Source organism: Vicugna pacos, chromosome 1 (genome assembly GCF_048564905.1).
Source record: "Vicugna pacos chromosome 1, VicPac4, whole genome shotgun sequence".
NCBI classification, from domain to species: Eukaryota; Metazoa; Chordata; class Mammalia; order Artiodactyla; family Camelidae; genus Vicugna; species Vicugna pacos.
Window position 1 is genome coordinate 66782340 of NC_132987.1, and position 24784 is coordinate 66807123.

Sequence of the window (24784 nt, forward strand, 5' to 3'; positions counted from 1 at the left end):
GCTCATGGCTAAGCAAATCAGGTCAGAACTCTATGTCAATCAAGATTAGGAGGGGCTAGATCAGATAAGATAACAAACACCACCATATTCTCAGTAGCTAAAACAGCAATTATTTTTTAGGATTATTTTTTAGTCAAAGACTCCAAGTCCCTCACACAATGGATGGGGCTCTACTTGTGCTCTCATTAGTTGAGGACCCTGTCACCCAGGGACCCACACTGCCAGGGGAACCACTCAGGAGACTGCAGTTTGCCTTGCTGGGCAGTGGGCTAAAGAGCACAGCAAAGCTTGAAGTCTCTCCACTGGAAAGTGATACATTTCACTTCTTTTATTTCATTGGCCGAAACAAGGTCACCTGAGCAAGTCTGACTTCAAGAGGGAGGGGAGGGGCAGCAAATCTTGGTGAACAGTAATACCACAAAGACCTTCCATCATCTGGTACCAGCTAGTTCTTTCAGACTTCTCCCTATTATCTGGAAACAATCTTTCTGAATTAGCTCAGACTTCTCACTGTCCCCTAAACAATCTCTAAACCTTCCTGCCTCCATGCCTTGCCTTTCCCTGTGAATTACTCCCTTCCATCTTTCAATTAATCAGTGTTTATTTGAACACCTACTATATGCAAACGCCAGTGTTAAGTACTGTGGGTAATGTATGAGTTTCATTTTAAATCTTACCCTTCAAAATCCACATAAAAATTATTTTTTCCACTAAGCCTTTCTTAATTCCTTCAGTCCATATCAAATTCTCTCAGTTTCTTTACCGTGACAGATGCAACTGCCCACCTCTTTAGGACACAGCTCTGTTGCGTAGTGTTCTTTTATGTGCTTTCTGGTTGAATGTTTTGCTTCCCTGACCAGAGAGTAAGAGCAGCATTTTTTTATGACCTCTGGGACCCTCAAAGCCTTGCAAAAGAAGAGGTCCGGAGCGTTTAATCCTTTTTTAATTTAAGTCCTAAGCAGAAGGAACTGACTCAAACTTCAGGAAGTTGCTGTGAGGACAGGGTGGCAGGAAATGACAGAAAACCTGAATACGGAACTGAACTGAAGCAGCAGCTCAGTTTCTTGCTCTGAGGTGGCAGCAGCCAGAGAGGAGCTGAGTGTCTACGTGAGGAGCTGGGAGCTGAGAGCGAACGCTTGCACTGTTGAAGGTGGGTACTCTGAGCCATGAGAAAGTTGTGGGGCACAGAACAAAAGCTGAAGTGAGAGAAACCTACCTGGCTCTCACTCTTTGCTGAGAGGTAAAGTCACTGCCAGTAGGCTTTTAACCTTTTATGGCCAGAAGGCCTGGGCATGAGTGGTTGTAGATAATGAGCATCTAGAGATGGAAATGAGGAGGCTTGAGCCCAGGGAACACAATTCAACAGCCATCCAGGACCCCTGGTTTCTGCTGACAGTCTACAACCCTCTCTAAGGCCCGTTGCTCCTAAGTACTGAGTTGGGAGGGGGACCGCCGGAGATGAAGACCGTCTGTGCCCTGGGAGAGCTTATGGTCTGGCAGAGAGACAAAGCCCACAGGAGACACTGTAGCAAATCAGGAAGTGGTAGTTGCTAATGTACAACAGTGCTGAGGACCAAGTGCTAAATGAAGGTTTGACTAGGGCAGGTTTCTGTGATTTTAGGATCACAGAATCCCAGAATGTCAGAAATGGAGGGGACTTGATGGATTAGTGACGTTAACCTCTTCATTTATTTTCCATTGGGGAGAACAATATTCAGGGATGTTCAATGATTTACCAAATTATTTAATATTCATAAATTGCCTAGCCTGGTACCTGGCAAATAAGAACATATTCTCTCTCTGTTGACCCCCTTACCCATGCTCCCACAGGGGCTTAGTAACAGAGCTGGGGGGACCTTCTGACTCCCAGTCTGTGTACTTTACTGAGGCAGCCTTAAGATGAGGCCCTCGATTGTGCCTGACATCCTGGGCACCAGGCCTCACCGAGTTACTCTCCAGTCTCCCACCTCTAGAAAGCACCTCTTGGCTTCCCTGTTTTGGCCAGTGGCTCAAGGATGCTAACTGTCCCTGTGTCAGAAACCCTTCCCTTTGTTTCAAAAATACATGAGGATGGGAGGCTTATGGGAGAATTAGGCTGAGATCTGGGACGAACTGCAAGGAAGAGGACAGGACCATCGGTCCTCACTGCTTCCTTATTACTCACGAATATTTCAGAAACCTCTCTTTTCCAATTTTCTGCATGAAGCCTTTTGTTGCAAAGGAGCCCAGGAGCGAGGACCATAGGTCTTATCTATGTGCCCCTATCCATTACTGTTGCCCGACAGGGGAAGGCAGAGCTGCACTTGGCAGAGATTCATCCCACAGTCCAGCTGACTCAGTCAATCTCGGTCAATACTTCTCTGTGTCCTTTTTGCATCTTGTTAACCAGTCTACCCCTAAATTTCCCTTGAACTGGTTTCCAACAGGTTTTTCAAAGAGCTGGAGGAGGAGGGAGCTTTCAAGTAGAAAGGAAAATCGGAAAATCTGAGCGCCTGGCTGGAGAGAACAGAGGGTCATTTAAGAGGCAGTGAAGAGCATGGAGAAGGAGACTGAGCAGGGATGGGTGGGCAGGGTGCTGCCAGCTAGTAAGTGGTATCAGGGTCAAGAGGTCACCATCAGAGAAGATGAGTACTGCCTGTTGTTTCCTCATCACACCACAAGCCAGGATCTCCAAGATGTAGAGCACCTGTGCATCATCTCCTGCAGGCGTGGCCAGGCCAGCAGAAACACTGGGGAAGCCCTGGTGGAAACCAGTTGGCACCCACTTCAACTGGTGTTCTCTCAATATTTTCTGAACATTTACTTAGTTAGTGAAAGTCTAATAATTCTTTTTTTTGGTCTAACCTTTTTTTTTTTATCATTTTTTATTGATTTATAATCATTTTACAATGTTGTGTCAAATTTCAGTGTAGAACACAATTTTTCAGTTATACATGAACATATATATATTCATTGTCACTTTTTTTTCCTCTGTGAGCTACCATAAGATCTTGTATATATTTCCCTGTGCTATACAGTATAATCTTGTTTATCTATTCTACAATTTTGAAATCCCAGTCTATCCCTTCCCACCCCCTGCCCCCTTGGCAACCACAGGTTTGTATTCTATGTCTATGAGTCTATTTCTGTTTTGTATTTATGCTTTGTTTGTTTGTGTTTTAGATTCCACATATGAGCGATCTCATATGGTATTTTTCTTTCTCTTTCTGGCTTACTTCACTTAGAATGACATTCTCCAGGAGCATCCATGTTGCTGCAAATGGCATTATGTTGTCAGTTTTTATGGCTGAATAGTATTCCATTGTATAAACATACCACATCTTCTTTATCCAGTCATCTGTTGATGGACATTTAGGCTGTTTCCATGTCTTAATAATTCTTAATGCTCAAAATAAGTGACTTATTACATGCTCTTTTTTGAACCAGTAATCTTCAGAAATATAATTGAGCTGTTTTAAAAAACTGAACAAGAAATGACTTATTCTCAGCAAATAATGCATCCCCATGCATTGTTCAGTGTAGGAATTTCAGCTGAGTGCCCCTACTGACACGTGCAGCTGTGCAGTGGCCAGTCTTGGAGTGGGGATTGGAAAAATTCTCAGTAGAGTTAATCAGGTTGTGGGGAGGAGTAGGGGCTCACTGCATAAAGAGCTGGACCAATATATATTTTGACAGCTGTGAAGTCATATGTAGATACCTGAGTGAAAGGATGCTACAGTTCCAAGGGTGTTCTAGCATCCCTCGTTGATGATCATATCAAGCCACTGCCTGGCTGGCCTCTTGACAAAAGTGAAGGATCCCAGCAGTTTTGACACCCAGGTTATTTAGTGTTACCTGCACCCATGATGACTTCTCTCTCTCCAGACTCAGGTGAGCTCAGGCCACATAAGTTTGTCTTAAGTAAATCCTCACCACCACCCCCACACACCCTCTAACTGAGCCAAAGTGCTTTCCTAAAACTTCCATCTGCTTTGCGTTAGGTTCTATTTTCTTCTAAGAAAAAATGTCAAGAAACATGGGGCTGCTCCATCACTGACTTGGCATTCTTGTTACCTCCTCTTGATTTTTTAACCTAATCATTCCCATTTTCTGTCACCCTTAGATGTGGAAGTCTGTAGTAGGGCATGATGTATCTGTTTCCGTGGAGACCCAGGGTGATGACTGGGACACAGACCCTGACTTTGTGGTGAGTTTGGAAATAGCTTTTCTTGGACAATGAAGGACAGTGGGGAGGCATGTGGGCCACTCTGTAACATTTGAGGGCACTTAAAAAAAAGTCTGGGGCTGGGGTAGCCTTCATTGTGGGACTGACTGGCAGGAAAGTTGGCTGTCAGGAGTGCGGCATGCATGATAGCCTGTGTTGAGGATGGAAAGAAACAGGTACAGAGGAGTCTGACATTGTGATTGGCAGGCTACGTCAGGCTATGCTGAAGGAGCAGGTTAGCTGGGTCTCCTTCAGTCTATGAGCCTGGATTTGAGCTGGACATTTATAATTTGGGGGGACTGAGAAGTTGTAGAAGACCTCAAGAAGAAGGTTTGAGAGATGCAGAGTAGGAATGGTAGTTTCAGAGCTCACCAGTTTAATTTCAGCATGGGCATCTAGGTGGGGTGAACACAGAGAGGAGTCAGAGTAAAGACCCTGACTGAGGGAAGCAGCTGATGTGGGGGCCAAGGGGGCATGTGTGTCAGCTGGGTGACCGCTCTCAGCCTGGCACATCTCTTGCATCACTTATAGCTGAGTGCTGTCTGTTGTAGAATGACATCTCTGAGAAGGAGCAACGGTGGGGAGCCAAGACCATCGAGGGCTCTGGACGTGCAGAGCACATCAAGTAGGTGCCAGAAGGACTGGGAGGAGGGAGAGAGGTATGGGAAGAGCCCAAGGAAAACCTGGAGACTAAGGAGAAGGTGACAGGGGAAGGAGAGAGAAATCCATGTGTGTGTGTCGTTGTTTCTACTTCAGTCTGTCCCTGTGTGTCCTATGTGTGTCACTGTGTATTGTTTCATGTCCCTCCTCTTATCCCCCCAACCCTGTTACTGTCTTTATTTCTCACCACTCTGCCATTTCCCCAAGTGGGTCTATTATTTTAAGTGTCTCTCCTCCTTCAGTAAGGCAGGAGGAGTTCAGAGAGGGAAGAGCTGCACTTGTATCATTTATTATTATCCATCTACTCACAGAAATAAAAATGTGTATCTGGACTGCAGGGTGACTTCAGATGGGCCAAGGAGGATCCAGTAAAATGTCAAAGTAAAGAACTCAGAATAAATCCTGTAAAAAGAGCACAATATGTCAGGCCCCATAACTGGCCTGAATGACTTTTAAAATAAAAGTTTGATTTTGATTACTTGATAGAAGTGGGAAGCCATGAATGGTAACATGAAGAAATATAACACTTGGAAAACTTGTTGACTAAAACTATTTTAGCAATGGTACTTAGAAGTCTTAAAGGTCATAACCAAACATTTTACCCGGAAAAAAAAAAAAGCAAAACAAAAAAACCCTCAGATACCACAAGAGAGAAGGAAGTTGCTCACAGACAAACCCAGGGGGTCTCTGTGGGATGTACTGTGTTTCAGGATTGAGAGATTCCTTCTTCTTTCCACGGATTATTCAGAATCATCTAATCAAGGCTGTTTACTGTGGAGAGTGTCAGAATGTCCAATAGGAGTAGCAAGGTAGACACAATGAACAGTATAACAGGAGCAAAATTAAAAAGTAAAAATCAACAGTTACACACAAATTGACAAAATTGATAATTTTTAGCTCCATTTTAACTTCCCTCCACACTAACACCAATTTTTCACCTCATTTTCTTCTAGATTTTAGGTGTTAGTGGATGATCACATTGCACAAGCAACACACTATGAAAACTTGGCACATATTTGTACAATTTGATAATATTCAGTACTATGTGTTGTTATTTAATCAGACATAAATGGTTTGTCTCAAGTGACTGTAATGAATATTATTTGTAAACAACCAAGCAATTCTGGAAGCAGTTGGAGAGTGAAAAAATGGGATAGGGTCATGCAGGAAGCTTCTTTGATGCTCCGCTGTAGCTCATCCATCCTACCTAAGTTAAGACCCACTTCCCTTCTCTGAGTAAAGGCCACCCAGCCCTAGTGTCCTAAGAACTGTTAAGATAAGGTGCAAACTCTCCTTGCACCTCTCCCCTTCCAGTGCCTGTCTCATGAAGAGCAGGAGTAGAACATTTTAAGGAAGACTCCTAAATCCCTGCCATGATCTTACAGAAAGAGCTTGAGTTTGGATATTTAGATTCAAATACAGGTCTACAATTAACAGCAGTGTGTATTAGACATATAACCTCTCTGCATCTCACTTATTTATCAAATGGGAATAATAAAACCTACCCTGCAGATGTATGGTTAGAATTCAAAGGACTAACATATACCGAGAGCAGTATTTAGCACCTCTTAGCAGCTCAATAACATTATTCCTCTTTCCTGTTAATGTAGATGATTTGAATCAGCTTTTCTTCTAAAAGCCTAACATGAACATGTGAACAGATGACAATCTTCCTTCTTCCTAAATGACGTTTACCTGGACTGTTGTGTTGCACAACCTAGTGTACATATTACTCCAACTTGACCCCTGGGGTTGTAAAATGTGGTGACCCTGGATCTGAATCTGATAGAATAAAGTGGAGACATTACACAAAAAAGCCCACTCCCTCCCTTTCACCCAGGCTACTGAGGCGTAAAAGCCTGGTCTCTGTTAGTAACTAGCTGCGTTGGATCTTGGACAGGTCACTTTCCTCTCTGGTTCCCAGTCTTCCCATTGGGATCAAAAAGACTTCTAGAAGACCTTCCTGACATAAGTCTTTACTATTCTGCGATTCTTTCTGGCTAGTGTGGACGAAGACAATCTTTCAGGTCAGATGGGAATCACCAAAGTCCTGGGAAAGAAGGGGGAAGTTGGAGAGCAGAACAGTTGCTGAGCTCAGATGACTGAAAGCAGGAAAAGGAAGTGATTGTGTTTCTCATTAATCTCACTACCATCCCCCACACCATGATCTTTCTTTTTTAGGTCTGCCTGAAACATATTTAGTTTGGGGAGTGGTTTGGTAATTCAGTGACCGGCTGAAAGGATTCTGTCCATCCCTCATCTATTGTAGAGAGGAGTCCTGGGCCAGGCAGCTCCAAGCAGCCTAGTGTTTCCTCGGGACTGCCTGGTTTTCAAGGGCTGTTGCCCTTTTCTCCATCTTCTTCTCACCACTCTTACTCGTGCTCCTGTGCCTCTTTACAGTCAATATACCCCACCCCCAGACCTGGCTGGATGTAAACACTGATCTGCTCCTTGTCACTACAGATTAGTTTTGCCTGTCCTAGAATTTCATATACATGGAATAATGTAGAATGTAGTCCTTTGTGTCTGTCCTCTTTCACTCGGTGTGGTATTTTTGAGATCTGTTCATGATCTTGTGTGTATCAGTCCTTTGCTCCTTCTTATTGTCAGGTAGTATCTCATTGTACAGATAAACTACAGTTTGGTTTACTACCCTCTAAACGAACATTTGGGTTGTTGACAATTTGGGGCTATTACAAATAAAGCTATCATGAACATTTGGGTCCAAATCTTTTCATTAACATACATTTTTATTTCTCTTGGGAAAAACCTAAGAGTAGTAGAATTCCCAAGTCATATAAGTGTTGTAACATTTTAAGAACCTGCTAAACTGTTTTCTGAAAGGAATTTACCATTTTTCTTTCCTATCAATAATGTTTGGGTTTCAATTGCTCCACATCTTTATCTACACTTGGTATTGTTACTCTTTTTAATTTTAACCATTCTTCTGAGTGTGTGGTGGTTTTAATTTGTATTTTCTGCTGACTAATTTTATTGAACATCTTTTTATATGCCATTCATGTATCTTCATATATCTTAATTTTGAAGTGTCTACTCAACCCTTTTCTCACTTTTAAAGTGAGTGGTTTGTATTCTTATTGGGTTTTAAGAACTCAATATATATATATTGAGTTTTATATTTTCTGGATACAAGTCTTTTGAGAGATATTTATTTTACAAATATTTTCTTCCAGAGCATAACTTGGCTTTATTTTATTAATGGCATCTTTTGGAAACCAGAAGATATTAATTATAATGAAGTCTACTTTATCAACATTTTTGTGGTTAGTGTTGGATATGTCTAAGAAAATTTTACCTATTTCAAAATTGTGAAGTTTTTTTCCTGTATTTTACTCTAAAGGTTTATAGTTTCAACATTTATATTTAAGTCTATGATCTATTTCAAATTAGCTTTTGTGTAGAGTATAAGGCACAGATTGAGCTTCATTTTTTTTGCATATGGATATTTCATTATTCCAACACCATTAAAAGCCTATTCTTTCCCCATTGACTGACCTCACATCTTTGACTATATACTTGTGGGTCTATTTCTAGACTATTTGATTAACTTACATGTCTGCTCTGACCCATACCATACTGCACTTTAACTTTGCTCTCCACTTGAAAAAAAATTTATTTTTACTCTTCCAAGACTTTGCATTTGCAAATACATTTTAGAATTAGCTAGTCAATCTCTATAAAAATGCCCATTGGTATTTTGATTGGGGTGGATTGAATCTATAGATCGTTTTGGAGAGAACTGATATCTTAATGATCTTGAGTTTTCCAAACCATGAACATGGGTTCTCTCTCCATTTATTTAGGTCTTCTTTAATTTTTTCAGAAATGTTTTTCTGTGTTCAGGTCTTGCACATATTTTGTTAAATTGATGCTAAAATGTCTCATATTATTTCATGTGATGGTAAGTGGTATTTATTTTTAACTTTAAATTTCCAAATGTCTGTGGCTAGCATGTAGAAATAAAATTAATTTTGATAGTGATCTTGTCTCCTAGGACCTTGCCAAATGTACTTAATAGTTACAATAGTACATTTTTGTAGATTCTTTAGGATTTTCTACATCTACAATCATTTCTTCTGTGAATAAAATCTTACAGTCTGAGTCGCTCACCTTTGCACTTGTACTTTTGTGATAAAAAAAATCCGTTCCTACTCTCAGTTCATCTTTAAGGTCCTGGATTTCACTTGGTTTCTATAAAATGTATTGCTTTATCAATTCTAAGTTATTTTAAAACTTAAAATAGGCATCTGAGAGTTAATGTGTCAAAAGTTTCTTAGGATTGCCAATTAGGGCATTGAATTATGATTTTTTGTTTTCCTCTCTATATCTTCCACCTGATCACTGTTTTCATACATGAATTACCTTTGTGTCCTCAGAGCCTAATAGTACCTCATACTCAAAAGTTTAATTAATATTTATTTAATAAAGGAATAATATAACTAACACATATTTAGAGTGGCTTCAGCTATATTCCAAATAATTGGATAAGAAGTTGGTCTTTGTTGGCCCCAACATTTTTATTCATATTATATTATCTACTGGCATGATTCTCTGACTAGCCTTGCTGTCATCTATTAAGTGGCTATTCCTGAATCTCATTTTCTAATCCCTTTCAAAAACTTGTTTCAACTATAAAATATTTATCACCCAGGTAACTGTCATTGGATTTATTAAAACTTTACAGATTTTTCCCATTTGAAAGTAACATTTAGCCCCATCTTCTTTATTCTTCATCTGAATACTTTGGGATATACTGGTCATTTACATGTTCTTGGAACCAGTAAATTTTTGACACAGACAGATCTAAAGGGTCAGTGTAGTCAAACTAGCAACACGGAGTCTCTGCCCTCACTGCTGCCAGCGGGTTTAGAGCAGGCACGGGAACAGAGGGTTCTTCCAGCTCTTAGCTTCATTTCATCTGGTTCAAAGCCAGCTTTCTAAAATTAACTTTAACTAAAGCTGAGTAGGCTTTTTAAAAAGACCTTTGTTGGGCTCCTACTAGAAGGCCATGGATCTATTCGTCCATGAAAGAGGGGAATTTCTGCTGTGAGATGGACATTCTAGCTATAACCAATATATCTTGTTTTCCTGAGCTAGTGAAGTCCCAGTGATACCACTATCTCAGTTCCCTAAACCTCCATCTCTTGCTGCCAGAAGTCAAATTTTTTTTTTGTAGGATTTTCTTGCCCAGGTATTTCTAAGAATTCCCGGCAGTCCTTGTATGTGCCCAGTATCAGTCCTGATTGTCACTTATTGGTGCTAGTGTTGGTGCTGAGCTGTCACTTCATACCTTCAGGACAAACAGATATGCTCTCTACCCGTGTGGTAAAGGTGAAAGTGAAGTAAGAAGGGAAATGCCCCTTTCTGGTGTTACATTTTCTTAAGGATAGAGGTTTCCCAAATCAAGTTTACTTGGGCCTTAAAGTGTTTCAACAATTAGCGGTGAGAGTGAATTTTATTAGTGAGTTTTTATTAGTTTTATTAGTTCTCGCAGGAATTATCAGATTTAGGGGTAGGGTAAAGGGCATTCATTTTTGAAAAGAAAATACACAAAATACTTAATGTACAGATAAATTTTCCAATGCTACATTTTTCACAATCATCATTTTTAATGATTTCCTAGTGTGCCATTGAAAGGTTATATTGCAATTTACTTAACTATTACCCAATTTTCTGCCGTATAAATTATTTCTTATTTCTTGCTATTAAATACAGTAGTTCATGTATATCATTAGCCATTAAGCTTTGCCATATTTAAAGTTATTTTCTTGGGGCAGACTTATAGGACAAGCGTGTGTGGGTAAAGAGTATATGAATATCTTTGTGCTTCTTGAGGTAGAGTACTTACTTGCTAGACAGCAAATCCATTCAGAGAGAAAAACAACTTTTCAGTTACTAGAATATAGATACCACTGTCCTCTAATATTTAAGAACATGAAAAATAGGACTAAATCGCAGAAGGTTATTTACTGAGCAAAATAATAGACTAGCAGAAATGCAGTTATCTTATGGAGAGTTTATATCGGTTCTATATGCAGACCACACGGACCCCTGACTCCCAGACCCGGCACTGGTATGCCTTGGGTGCGGAGGTTATTACTGAAAATAAACAGAACACATTTCAATATTTCTATTTTTCTGGGAAGGAGGCTTGACTTCCCTGTGCCAGTGAGTCTCTGTGGTGTGGTTATTTCCAGCATCCACCAGCTGAGGAACAAAGTGTCAGAGGAGCATGATATTCTCAAGAAAAAGGAGATGGAATCAGGGCCCAAAGCATCCCATGGCTACGGAGGTCGGTTTGGGGTGGAAAGGGACCGCATGGACAAGGTGAGTTGCAAGGGGGATATTTGCTTAAAATAAAAAGAGTCGTTTGTTGGTTTTGTGGTTTAAAACCTGTTCAAAAGTGAAATATTCATTTGGGTTTTAAAATAGAATGTCCACATATTATTTGTATCATTTTTTCCTTGATTACAACACGTAAGATATAGATGGGGGAAAATGGGAGCCAAGACTTTAGAAGGACTGGCCTATTGTAGGTCCCACCTCCTAGACTAAGGAGATAGGGAGCACAAGTAGAAAAGGGAAAAATATGTTTTAAAATCATTTACTGCTCCTAAATATATGCATATTGTCTATGCTGTAAATTCTCTTATTGTTTTCTGTATATTTAGTGTTCTTTTTGTACCTATTTTATATAAAGCTTATATGATTTGCGCATAGGTATGAAAAATATTGATGTGAATTTATCCACTAGATACCCTCAAATATGAATATTATTTTAACTTACTCCATTAGAAATTATAAAAGTATGATAAAAGATGCTTGCATATTGAATCAGATTTTCCACTGACTTTCCTAACCTCAGAGATAAATATCTATTTCTACAAGAAAAAATGTTTAATTTCCGAGGAGAAAGAAATTTCAGTGAAAGCCTTTAGTTCACCCTCAAGAACTAAAGTTTTGTTTTGTTTTATCATTGTGTATAGTGTGGTGCAGGCATTGTATTCTCCGGCAGAATTCCTAGGAAAAAGTAAAAAAGATAAGCAGTCATTCATTCTCTTCTTTTTTAACTTTTGTTTTTAATGGGGGTACTGGGGATTGAACCCAGGACCTCATGCATGGTAAGCACATGCCCTACCATGGAGCTACACCCTCTCCCCCAACCCTTAGTCACTCATTCTTGAATTTAGCAAGCAACATTGACCTACACAGACCCCAAAATACTGCAAAATGACTTCCCAGGAGCTCATATAGGGCAGTGCCTCACCTCAACTTCTGTACTGATATTTATCCCAACATAGAACTGGAAATACAGGAGGAAAAAGAAACTTTCTGATTTCTTCTTAGTTGAGGGCCTACAAGGTATCATTATTTGATTCAAAGTATTATTCAATTCCAAGATTATTAAAGTATCCATATCTAAATATTGAGTCATACCTTTGAAAACTAAGTAGAAAATAGTAGATGGAGGAAAAAGTGGAGGGGAATAGAAAAGAATTAAGTAATATTCCATCTGAGAATACTCACAGTATTGTCCGCCAACCCCCTTCGGCATAAAGAGTCAGTCACTTTTAATCAGGGCTCAGGTAGCACTTCTGAACTTTGATGGTCATACAGGAGCAAAGATCAGAACAAAAGCACCTGGCTCTGTGAGTGAAATACTCAGTCCCGGCTATGGCATCTACATCTGGTCCCTCCACAATAACTACCCTCATTTCCATTTTGATGCACAAAGCCTTTTTGTTTCTGGTTTAAACATTGATCTGTCTACTTAGTCTCTATCCTTCTGGTTCTCAACCCATCCTATGGGAGTTTCCTAAATGATGGGTTCCTAGTGGTATTAAAGAAGAATCAGGATGGGCAAGGCTTCAGAAATAATCACATTGCCCTCCCATCACACATTCCTTGGCACTACTGTCAGAGGTTAGCAATCTGACCCATAATGGAATTTCTTGTATTCTCACATCTCATCCTTCTCTTCATCATTTTGTGTGTGTGTGTGTGTGTGGTCATTTTATCTCCTTACTCATTCTGACCTTGATTTTTCTCAGAGTGCTTTGGGCCATGAATACGTTGCTGAGGTAGAGAAGCACTCTTCTCAGACTGATGCTGCCAGAGGCTTTGGGGGCAAATACGGAGTTGAGAAGGACAGAGCAGACAAGGTAAGTGACAACTCTGTCCCTGCACCACCCAATTCAGATCAAGTGGGACTTACCAACCCTCACCCTTGAATGTGGGTCTATACTTCTCCTGTGGCAAGACCAGACAGGCAGTGGACTTGTGGAGGGTCCATCACGAGGAAAGCTCCTACACCTCCCTCAGCAAGTTCCTTGGTGCCAGGATTGGAGGCCATGTGTTGAGCTTAATTTAAATAAGATAAAGATTCTCAAACTCTGTTTGAATGAAGAATCCCTAAGCCATTAGTTTTATCGTACCTGTATGCATGAAGAGAGTAAGGGAAATTCCAATACTCCTCCTTTGATCAAACATCAAAACCTTATAAATATTTATGCCTTTCAGAAAAACAGAGATGTCAGCTTAATTATTATTCCAATGGCAGTAAATAATCAAGTAAAACAACTAACTGAGGTTACAGTGTTTTTAGAAGGTGGAGGTTACTTTTCACGGGATTTAGCCCCAGCTCCCTGAAGTCCAGGTGTTTTCTACTCCTTTGTCAAAAAAGTAGCTTAAAGAGAGAGAGGGGAAAAGGACAGCATGATTACGGATGATACAGTGGTCAGGAGAGTACCATCGATAACTCATTGATGATCTCATTTTCACACCTTAGGAGATCGAATTCTCTGAGCTCTTTTTTTTTTTTAATTGTACAGAGTAGTGTCTCTTCCCCTGCAGCTGCACACAGAAAGGACATCTCCTTCACAGCTAGCTGAGACTTTTTTTTTTCACCTGTAGTCATTAATAAGTGGGCCTGAATCCTAAAAGTTAAGTGTTAGAGTGTTATTTGCATTGTAAGGGAATTAAAAAAAAACAGAAAAATTCAAAACATACTGTAATTTTTAAAAGAGTAAGTTTTAAAAGCAGTAATGGAATATGGAACATGTAATGTTCTCTAATCAGGATGAAATTTCCCTTCCATCTTGGTCCCCCTCCTGCCTTTGTCTAGTCTTTCATTGTTCTTTCTTTCATCTCCTGCCTCACCAGGGACAAACTGAATCACCTTAACAATCAGTGTGTCATGTAAATCAAGAAACAGTATATACTAATAGCTCTTAAGATGCAAAATCTAGACTTGCTAGAGACTCATACTTACTCAGCTAGACGGGGGCACAGTTATGTGGTAGTTAGGTATTGTCCAATGTATCCAGTCCTGAAGCAGCTAGGATCCAGACTCACCTGGTTGCTTCTCATCCCACTGAAACCCACATCTCTGGGTTTCCACTGCTGTGTGAAAAAAGAGAAGCACAGTATAATCTGTTCAGTACAGCATGATAGCTCTCACAGGTGCATAGTGCTTTATGGTTCACAAGGCATTTTCCTAGCTCTTATTTCATTCTAGTTTTGTGAGAATTAGGAAGAAAAGCACTAATTTACTTGTGGCCCACACCATAAATAGCTTGCCACATTTAGTCCTCACAATGTCCCCAATTAAGTGGAATCATCTCTCCCATTTCAGAGGTGAGGTTAATAGGGCAGGTATACCTATTTTCAATCCATATTTGAGGAGCCTGAGGCTCAGTAACATTAAAGGACCTACCTAACGTTGTACAACTATAAATAGGGAAGTTGGCGCTGGGGTTTGCATCCAGAGCTGTCTGTGCCCAGAGCCCATGTTCACTGCTCTGGCGTATTCTGCCTCTATAGCAGCCTCTCAGGGTACTGCTGTTTCTGTATTAAGCCCCGTTCTCAGCTCTGAGCCCCGGTAACTAACCACTGGGCTAAGTGTAAGGGTACTTGAGGGAGGGGAAAAACGGCCAGCTCTGACTCTAACCAATTCTCTCTCCTTGTCCCTGTAGTCAGCAGTTGGCTTTGATTACAAAGGAGAAGTGGAGAAACACACATCTCAGAAAGGCAAGGACCCTGCACTTCAGCCTTAGCAACGTGACTGACCAGACTGCTCAGACTTCAACTCCAGCAGCTGTCATCCACTCCCTTTAGTTCCATGACCCTGTTCACCACTATTTTATTTCTTTTTATCTTCTTTTCTCTTTGTTTTGTTTTGTTTTTGGTGTTTTTTTTGTATACATATTTTTATTGAAGTACAGTCAGTTTACAATGTGGTGTTGATTTCTGGACAGCACAATGCTTCAGACATACATGAACATATAGATACTCGTTTTCATACTCTTTTCCACCATAAGTTACTACAAGATACTGACTATAGTTCCTTGTGCTATATCGTATGAACTTGTGTATCTATTTTATATATATATGTGTGTATATATATATATATATATATATATATATATATATATATATATATATATATATATAAAAGTTAGTGTCTGTTATTTCTCTTTAAATCCAAGCATGTACTTGCTTCTTTCTCTGAGACTGGTCAAGTTTTCTTTAGTCCCCTTTCCCCTCTAATGGATTGAAAATAAGGTATTATCCTCCTTTATGTTAGGAAGTTATCCCTAGGTTTTAATATTCCTCTTTGACTTAAATTTAAAATCAATCACTAGCTCTTCCTAATACAGCAAAAATGTAGAATAACTTAATTATATTCCTTCTACATCATAGAGTCTTTATACCAATTTGTTGTCCAGTATATTGGTTCCATATGTTTGTTTTTAAACCTCACAAAAATTCATCATTCTGATTATGAGGTGAATGCTTATTTAAATTGACCGACATATTTACCAACTTCCTAGCTCATCATTGTTTTCTGTATTTCATTGTTTCCTCCTTGAATCTTCTATTTCCTTCTTGCTAAAGTACATCCTTTGGTAATTATTTCAGTGAGAGTCTATGAAAGAACTCCCAGGCTTTGTCTAAAAAAAAATTTTGCTCCAGTCTTCATTGCTATTTTCCCATCATCGTGTTGAAGATACTGTTCCATCATCTCTGGCATTTGTCTTGGGTTAGTCTGGTCATTATTCCTTTGTAGGTAACATGTCTTGTCTCTCCGTTTTTTTTTTTTTTCATGAAAAGTTTTCTTTTTGTCCTGATATTCTGAAATATCATCAGGCTATGTCTGGGTGTTGGATTTGTTTTTATTATTCTACCTGAGACTTATTTCTCCTCTTCAACCTGAGAAATAACTTTCAATGTGGAAAGTTATCAGGCATTTTTTCTTTGGCTACTGCCTCTCCTCTCTCTTCTTTTATTCTTTCTTTTGAAACTCAAGTTAGACATGTATTTGAACTTTTCATTCTCTTCTCAATCTCTCTCTTTTAAAGAGACTTTATATTTGTAGAGCACTTTTAGATTTGTGAGAAAGTTGAGAGGAATATCCAGAGATTTCCCATACACTACTGCCCCTCTACATGTATAGCCTCCCCCCCATCAACATCATTGACCAGAAGGATACTCTTTTTTTATTTAAATCTTTTTTTCTTTTTTTACCAAGGACAATTCTACATTGACACATCAAAATCACCCGAAGTCCATAGTTGAGGGTTCACTCTTGGTGTTGTACATTCTTGGCGTTTAAACAAAAGTATAGGGACATATATCCATCATTATGTCATACAAAGTATTTTCAGTGCCCTAAAAATCCTCTTGCATGTTCATTTTCTCTACCCCTTCGCAACCACTGATTTTTTCCGTCTTGAGAGTTTATATGTTTGGAATCATATACCACATAACTTTTCCAGATTGGCTTCTTTCACTTAGTAATATGCATTTAAGTTTACCCCATATCTTTTCAAAGCTCGATAGCTAAATTCTTTTTAGTGCAAATTATTATTCGTTTGGGCACACCACAATTTATTATCCATTCACCTACTAAAGTACATCTTGGTTGCTTCCAAGTTTTGGTAACTATGAATAAAGCTGCTATAAACATCTGTGGCAAGTTTGTGTGTGCACATACATTTTCAACTCCTTTGGGTAAATACCAGGGAGTACAATTGTTGGATTCTACAGTAAGAGTATGTTAAGTTTTATAAGAAGTTACCAAACTGTCTTCCAGAGTGTCTGTACCATTTTACATTCTCATTAACAATGTATGAAAGTTTCTGTTGCTCCACATCCTCACAAGTGCTTGGCGATGTGAGTGTTCTGGATTTTGGCCATTCTAATTGGTGTGTAGTGGCATCTTGTTTTAATTTGTATTTCGCTGATGATACATGATGTAGAGCATCTTTTTATACACTTATTTGCCATATATGTATCTTCCAGTAAGGTGTATATAAAGATATTTGGACCATTTTTACCAAATTTGTGGACAGAAAGTTGTTCATAGTATCATTTTATTATCCTTTTAATTTCCTTGGCCTCTGTAGTGATGTAGCCTCTTTCACTTCTGATATTAGTAATTCATATTCTCTCTCTTTTTCTTAGTTAGCCCAACTATAGGTTTATCTATTTTATTGATTTTTTTCAACGAATAAGCTTTAGGTTTCCTTGATTTTTCTCTATTCACTTCTTGTTTTTAATTTCATTGATTTTTTTTTTCGCTCTAATTCTTCTGCTGACTTTGGATTTAATTTACTTTTCTTTTTCTAGTTTCCTAAGATTGATTTTAGATCTTTTTTTCTTTTCTAATAGATGCATTCAATGCTATAAATTTCTGCCTAAGCACTGCTTTCACTGCATCCTAGAACTTTTGATATGTTACGTTCTTGATGTCTCTTAATCTTTCTTCTCTATTTCTCTCTCTTTATCTCCCTGTATTGCATTCTGGGTAATTCCCTTGGATCTTCGTTAAGTTCTCTAATTCTCCCTTCAGCTATATTTAATTACCATTTAAGCTGTCCACTAAAAATTTTTAATTTTCTTTTAGATATTTTCACTTGTACAAGTTCCCTTTGATTTTATGGCAAATCTGCTGATTCTTTTTCCATAATGCCTTGTTGCTTTCATTTTTTCCCTTTCTTTAAATTCTTTAATTACTTTAAGAATATTTATTTCACAATTTCTTTCACATTATTATATTATTTGCAGTTCTTGGGGCTGCCAATTCTTCTGTTTGATTATTCTCTTTTCCCTCATGGTTATTCATTTCTTTGATGGTTTGTAACTTTTGTTAACAAACTTATTTCAGTGAAAGGAAAGGGATGTTTGTTCTATGGGAGTTTTATATGCCCTGGGTTGAGAAAGTTTCCTATCAGAGAAATTCTGCCTCAGAATTCTGGCTGAATTCTCAGAAATTTCTGGCTGAGTTCTAGGGGATCTTGATAGTAACAGACCATTTTTTTTGCTCTATGGTTTTTGTTTTCCATTATGAGTTCAATTTCTTAAATAGATATAGGTCTACTCGGTCTTTGAATTTTTTCTGAAGCCAGTTATGGTATATTGTGCTTTTCAAGGAATTTTTCAATGTTATCTATGTTTTCAAATATATTGGCTTAGATTCATTTATAGTATTCCTTTATTTTCGTTTTAACCTCTGTAAGATCTACAGTGATATTGTGATAAAAGAATATGATATTTCATATTTCAATTTTTTGAAATGTTTTAAGACTTTTTGAATGACACGTATATGGTCTATCTTGGTACATGTTCTATTTACATAGAAAAATAGGTATTGTGCAGTTTTGGGGTGCAGTATTCTGTAAATGTCAGTTAGGTCTTGTTGATAATGTTGTTTGGGTTTTCTATAATGTTAGATTATTTTTGTCCAAATTTTCTATTAATGAGAGAAGAGTGTTAAAATTTTCAACTATGAACATAGATTTGTCTGTTTTCCTTTCTGCTTTGCTTCATGAGTACGGATTCTGTTAATAGGTTTCTACCAGCATATACAATCCTGATGAATGATGAGTTGTCCTCTATCATTGTGTTATGTCTCTCCTGCCTCTTATAATGCATTTTGTCTTGAGGTCCACTTTGTCTCATATTCATGCCGTCTTTCTGATGCTTACTTTTTCTGTGGTATAGATGTTCCTAGATCAGTATTCAATTAATTTCTTAGCTTAGAATTCCTGTATAATATAAGTATTATGAAATTGGATTTTTGTATTCCACACACTTGGGTGTAGGCGTGGAGTTACCAAGCCTCAAAGGTAAAATTTCCTTCTCCACATGCTGAACAAACTGCAATTCTCCTCAGCATTTCCCTGGATAAATGAGTAGAACTTTACAGGAGTGGGCAGAGTCTCAATTCCTGCTCTTCTTATCACTGTGTTATGTCTGTTCTTGTATAGAAAGTAGAACCCCAGACTCTAGAATCCTAATCCTTAGGCAGTAATTTGGAACTTAAAACGGCTTGGGTTTTCTGTGTCAGCTCATAATTACCATTATATCTACTATTTTGATTCATCTGTTTCTGGAGCCAGGAACTTTTTTCTTCTTTTCTTTTGAGATTCACTGTTTTTTTTTTTAAAAAGATTGTTGTACTTTAGCTGACATTGCTAAGTGTTTATTTGGGAGTAAGCAAAGGCACACGTTTCATATGCATCTGTCTTTTTCCCCCTGGAAGTCTCTACTTACACTCTCTATACTTCCTCCTTACTTGAAGAAGGGAGAAAATTGAAATGATCTCATCTTGGAATGGAAGTAAAGGAGGAGAGGAAAAGAGTGAACAATGTTGAATTAAAGCTTGCAAAAGGTGGCTTGGTACACCATTTCTCTTTTATTCACCCATGCTCGAGCCCTGCTCTCTTCCTGGGCCCCTATCAGCCTGCACCCATCCCCCTGACTCCTCTCTTCCACAGCACTTCCCGGTGGGCTGAGAGTGGGCTCTCATGACTGCTCCTTCCAACACAGATTACTCTCGCGGCTTTGGTGGCCGATATGGGATAGAGAAGGATAAACGAGACAAGGCTGCTCTGGGATATGACTACAAGGGAGAGACAGAAAAACATGAATCCCAGAGAGGTGAGTTGGGGTTGGAGGGGAGGGAGGTCACAGAGTGCATAGGGCCTTCCTTCTGCCTTCCTGAAAGCTGACACGGAGGACCCAGAATACAGAGGGGCAGATGTGCAGTGGAAGTGGTGGGGTGAAGAGTAAGTGTACATATTTGGGGGTAGTTCGGGGGAGACTAACAGGGGTAGAAGGGCAAACAGCAAGATTGGGACCAGGACAGAGGAAGGAGACCAAAGAGAAGGGCTCACTGAAAAAAGGATGAAGATGGGCTGGCAAGAGAGTGATTTGGCTGTAAGTCTTAGAGGCCCCTCTGCTTCACAGAGAGAGGTCCCCTTCTTCCCTGGGACACACATGGGATAGCTGGGGGGCAGGCTCTCCTTAATTTTTCCTGTACCTCCCTTTATATTTTCCCCTTTTCTGTCATTTCTTTCTTTTTATTTTCCTCTTCCCATCTTTCTCCCCTTCATTCCCTCCCACCTGTTTTTCTCCCCCTGTTTTCTATCTCCTCCCCACCCATGCCTCTCTCTGTCCTCTGATTCCCACACAGCCTGTCGATCTGTTTTCCTTATTCATGTCTTCTGGTCTTTCTTCCCACTGCTCCCTCTTCCTACACATTTCCAGCATTTTAACTTCTCTTATAACTCTCAGATCTTTCCATCCTGCAGATTATGCCAAGGGCTTTGGTGGTCAGTATGGAATCCAGAAGGACCGAGTGGATAAGGTAAATCAGTGGCTAAGGTAAACCAGGACACCAGTGTCTTGAGAAGGGTTCCCTGAAGTGCATGGAGAAGAGTGAGGGGCCAAGCTGGGGAAAGGATGGGAAAAGTTAGATGCCCTGCTCTGTTCTCCTGGAGAGTGGAGGGAAGCAGAGAGAGACAGAGACAAATAAACTCCAGGGAAGGACGATTGAAATTTCATTGATTGCTTGGCATTGCTTAACTCAGTCTATAATCTCTTCCCACTCCATTCACTGTCTTCCCTTACACCTCTTCATGCTCTGGCCAGAGGCCCTGCTGCATTCCCAGCAACTGGTTTTAGAGATGTGAGATTCCAGAAACACTGTGCTTTTAAAGAGGGAGCTGATCCCATCAGTTTCAAACTTCTTTACCTCTCTCTCTGCCATAAAACAACAATATCTGAATACTCTGTCTAACTGATGAGCATCAGATGGTTAGGGAATTCTCCTAGAGTGGCTCCAATCCCCAGTACTGCCTTCTGGCTCATTAGTACTCCCTCCCCTGCCCCCTGCCCCCTACCCCCACTACACATACTCTTCTACCTGCAGAGTGCTGTTGGCTTCAATGAAATGGAGGCCCCAACCACAGCTTATAAGAAGACAACACCCACAGAGGCTGGTGAGTTTTCAGTCCCTGTCTCTCTGCTCCTCAACCTCCTCTCCCTTCTCATTTTTTCTTCTTCCTAGACTACCTTTTCCATGCCTTTAACTACTAGATTAGCTGACGTAACCTTGACATCTACCCTCATGTTCCCAGATTCTCTCTCCCAGAAAACTTAGGTTAAGTGGATAGAGAGAGTGACATTTGGGGAAGAGACTGAACAGAGTACACAGGGAAGGTGTGAGGGAGGGAGCCAATTAGGAAGAATACATGGGGAAAGGTGCTTTCCGTAGGGGATGGAGGGTGGAGTTCAGTGGCCAGAGGGCATACAGATTTAAGAAATGTGGACAGGGAAGGATGCAGGTTAGAGGACCAAGCTTTATGACTTAGAAAAGACAAGAGTCTGAGATCACATGGCCTGGCTGTATGAAAATCTAGGCTTCAGGATATGATATCAGTGATAGGTCGAATCTAAAAAAAATTAAAAAAAAATAAGGACACAAATGAACAACTTATTATTTTTAACTTAGATGACTGATTTCTTGAATATGTGTAAGCATATTTGACTGTCCTTTATGATTGGATCACCACATTCTATTGATTCTAATTTTGTGGTTGGCTTTATTCCTTTGATGCCTATGTAAGTTTAAAAAGTTAAAGCTCTAGAGTCAATGATCAGTATGTATATGTAAACTAAAAAAAAGTGCAGTACATGCAATATAATGTATATGTACAGTCAAACTGTAATAATTCTTTTTGTGGGGGGTGGGGAGGTAATTAGGTTTTTTAGTTTATTTTTTTAGAAGGAGGTACTGGGGATTGAACCCAGGACCTCATGCATGCTAGGCTTGTGCTCTACCACTTGAGATATACCCTCCCCCCAAACTGTAATAATTCTATCAAATAAAACTAAAAAAGGGAAAAAAAAAAGGAAAATCTAGGCTTCAGGGCTGCATCATCCTTCTATTATCCCCTTGTTCCTTCATCGATACCTCTTTGCCCCCCTTTCCATGAGCTCCCTCTCTGTCCGCCCTTCTCCTGGATATTTAGCTGACTCATCTTCTTCTTTCAAGCACCACTCCCCCACCTCCAACCCAAGACAACCCTGGTTTTTCTTGCCTGTGTCTGCAGCTTCTAGTGATGCCCGGGGGCTGAAGGCAAAATTTGAGTCCATGGCTGAGGAAAAGAGGAAGCAGGAGGAAGAAGAGAAGGCACGGCAGATGGCCAGGCAGCAACAGGAGAGAAAGGCCCTGGTAAAGACAAGCCACGTGGCTCAGCAGCCTGTGGCCACTTCGGAGGAGCCGGTGGCACCAGCCCCATTGCCCAAGAAAATCTCCTCAGATGTAAGTGCTTGGTTCTCTGGGATCTATATCCAGGATTCCTTGCCCAGACAGGAGCCTAAGGTGTGCAAATCCTTAGTAGAAAATAAGGCACAGGCCTCCCCAGTGTTAGGCAGAGTTTACAGCTACTGCTGCAGGAAGATTTCAGTCTTACTATATAACTGAGCCTTATGTATGAGAATGTTAGGTGAAAAAAACCAAGATTTACATAGTAAAACAGGAGCTAGGTCACCAGCCAGTGCAGCCAATTACTGTTGCAAGAACAAGAGGAAGGAGCTGTCATCTCAGGTTGGAGCCTGTCTTGAGGGATGATTGATTTGAATTGACAGACATAGGAGGGGTGTTCCAGGTCAGCACGAGGGAGAAGTCTGCTTGCTCACTGGGGACATACTTCATTCTCCACAGGCCTGGCCTCCAGCAAGTAGTTGTCCATCGTCAGAGCCTGAGCCCGTGCGAACCAGTAGGGAACACCCAGTGCCTGCCCTGCCTTCGAGGCAGCACCCCTCAGAGGTAAGCAGAGCCCCCAAAGGTTCTCAACCCCTACCCCATCCTCATGTCCTAGTAGGTGGGCAGTAGAGGGTGATCAGCCATCCTGGTTTGTCTGGGACTATCCTGGTCTTAGCATTGGAATTCTTACATTCTGAGAAGTCACCGAGTCCAAGGCAGACTAAGACAGTTAGTCATCCGAGCTGTGGTGTTCCAAAGAAGGTGTTTTTTTGGCTTTTGCTTCAGTGTTTTCCTGGTCTTCCAAGGAATCTGACTTGCTTCCCACTTCCCTCTCCTCATACCTTTTACACCACTCTTCTATCATCTCTTGGTAGGTGTTTTGAGCAGGTGGGTGTAGGAGGAGGTTGAAGAATGAAGATGGATGAAAGACTGACTGTGTTCCCTAGGAGAGGCCATTAGAAGGAGGCAAGGATAGAAAGTAGAAGTGGTGGCTTGGTGACAGGTGGGGTCTTAGCCGTCCTCCAGTGGGAGGTTTTGGAGAGGCAGCTCCTGGTGAATGGAAATCACCATGTTTCACACTGTCTCTTCTCAGGACAATGAGAAGCCCCCAGCTCTGCCCCCCAGGACTCCAGAAGTCTTCCAGCTGGAAGAAGAGCCAGTGTATGAAGAGGCACCTGAGCCTGAGCCCGAGCCCGAGCCCGAGCCTGAGAATGACTATGAAGATGTTGGGGAGATGGACAAATGTGAGCAGAATGATGAATCAGAGGGAGACTATGAGGCTGTGATCGAGCCTGAGGATCCTTCATTCTCCTCCACTCTGGCTGGTGAGTGGTGGGGCAGCTCCTGAATTTGGTCAAGTCTAAGGGAGAGGAGGAGGAAGAAGAATTCCCCTGTTACTTGGAGGGACCTGTCTATTTTCCTTCTCCATGTTGCTGAAACCTTGTTCATATTTCTCATTATGCAGGATCATCAGGCTGCCCGACTGGGGCTGGGGCTGGGATCTCAGCTGTGGCCCTGTATGATTACCAAGGAGGTAGGTTGGGAGTGGCCTGAGGGTTCTGGTGCCTGGAGGCCCTTGGTACATGAGAGGGGGATGGACTCCAGGGAGTCAGAGTGGGACCCAGTCTTGGCATCAAGAACAGGCCTGTTTGCCTCTCTGAGGTTTAAAGTGGGCACAGTGGTGGAGGGATTCCTGTCAACCATCCTAATATCCTGTCAATTTTATCCCCAGATGGAAGTGATGAGATTTCCTTTGATCCAGATGACATCATCACTGACATTGAGATGGTGGATGAGGGCTGGTGGCGGGGACGTTGCCACGGCCACTTTGGACTCTTCCCTGCAAATTATGTCAAGCTCCTCCAGTAACTGTCCCTTTCTGTCTTCTGCACTGTGACTTTCCATGTCCAAAGTGGCTCTGCCTCCACCCCTTCTCCATCCCTGCTGCAAGTGTCTAACAGGATGTCATGAGTTGCCTGAAGTTCTAGACAGACTTCCCTCTCCCTCTCCATTAGAGTGTGGGGCAGAGACAGTATGAGGAAACAGGTCTCCATCCCCTCAGTGTCCTCTCTACCTTGGATGAATTCAGGAATGTTTATACTGTGGTCCTGCCTTCTTCCCATGAATGCCACCTCAAACCCCCCAAGCTTTTCCTTCTTTTGCAGACTCTGAGCTTCCTGGGTTGTTTATCTGGGAAGGTATATCTATATTGCCTGGCTTGCCTGGTTGTGCTATTTGTTCTATTTCCTTCTCTGCAGAGATATCTCTGAATCTTCTCTCTGCTCAGTCCTTAATTGGAAATAAAGTAGGATCATGACTCACCTCTATTCTGAGATAATTAATAC

The 24784-nt window shown here is 40.6% G+C and overlaps 1 protein-coding gene across 1 annotated transcript; it reads left to right on the forward strand.

Annotated features, from left to right (window-relative positions):
• Positions 1–1019: 1019 nt before the first annotated feature.
• Positions 1020–24766, forward strand: HCLS1 (hematopoietic cell-specific Lyn substrate 1). The gene is made up of 14 exons (XM_006218890.4): positions 1020–1150; positions 4103–4186; positions 4756–4829; positions 11083–11212; positions 12937–13047; positions 14860–14914; positions 19718–19828; positions 20482–20537; positions 21102–21171; positions 22285–22496; positions 22899–23003; positions 23533–23764; positions 23905–23973; positions 24172–24766. The coding sequence occupies exons 2-14, from the start codon at positions 4103–4105 to the stop codon at positions 24306–24308; spliced, it is 1446 nt and encodes a 481-aa protein (XP_006218952.1). The 5' UTR covers positions 1020–1150; the 3' UTR covers positions 24309–24766.
• Positions 24767–24784: the final 18 nt, after the last annotated feature.

Excerpts from the sequence above, each read along its gene's own strand:
- HCLS1 (XM_006218890.4), top strand. The coding sequence starts at position 4,103 with ATGTGGAAGTCTGTAGTAGGGCATGATGTATCTGTTTCCGTGGAGACC. Across the intron at positions 11,213-12,936 it reads AAAGGGACCGCATGGACAAG|AGTGCTTTGGGCCATGAATA; the intron begins GTGAGTTGCAAG and ends GATTTTTCTCAG. Across the intron at positions 23,974-24,171 it reads CCTGTATGATTACCAAGGAG|ATGGAAGTGATGAGATTTCC; the intron begins GTAGGTTGGGAG and ends TTTTATCCCCAG.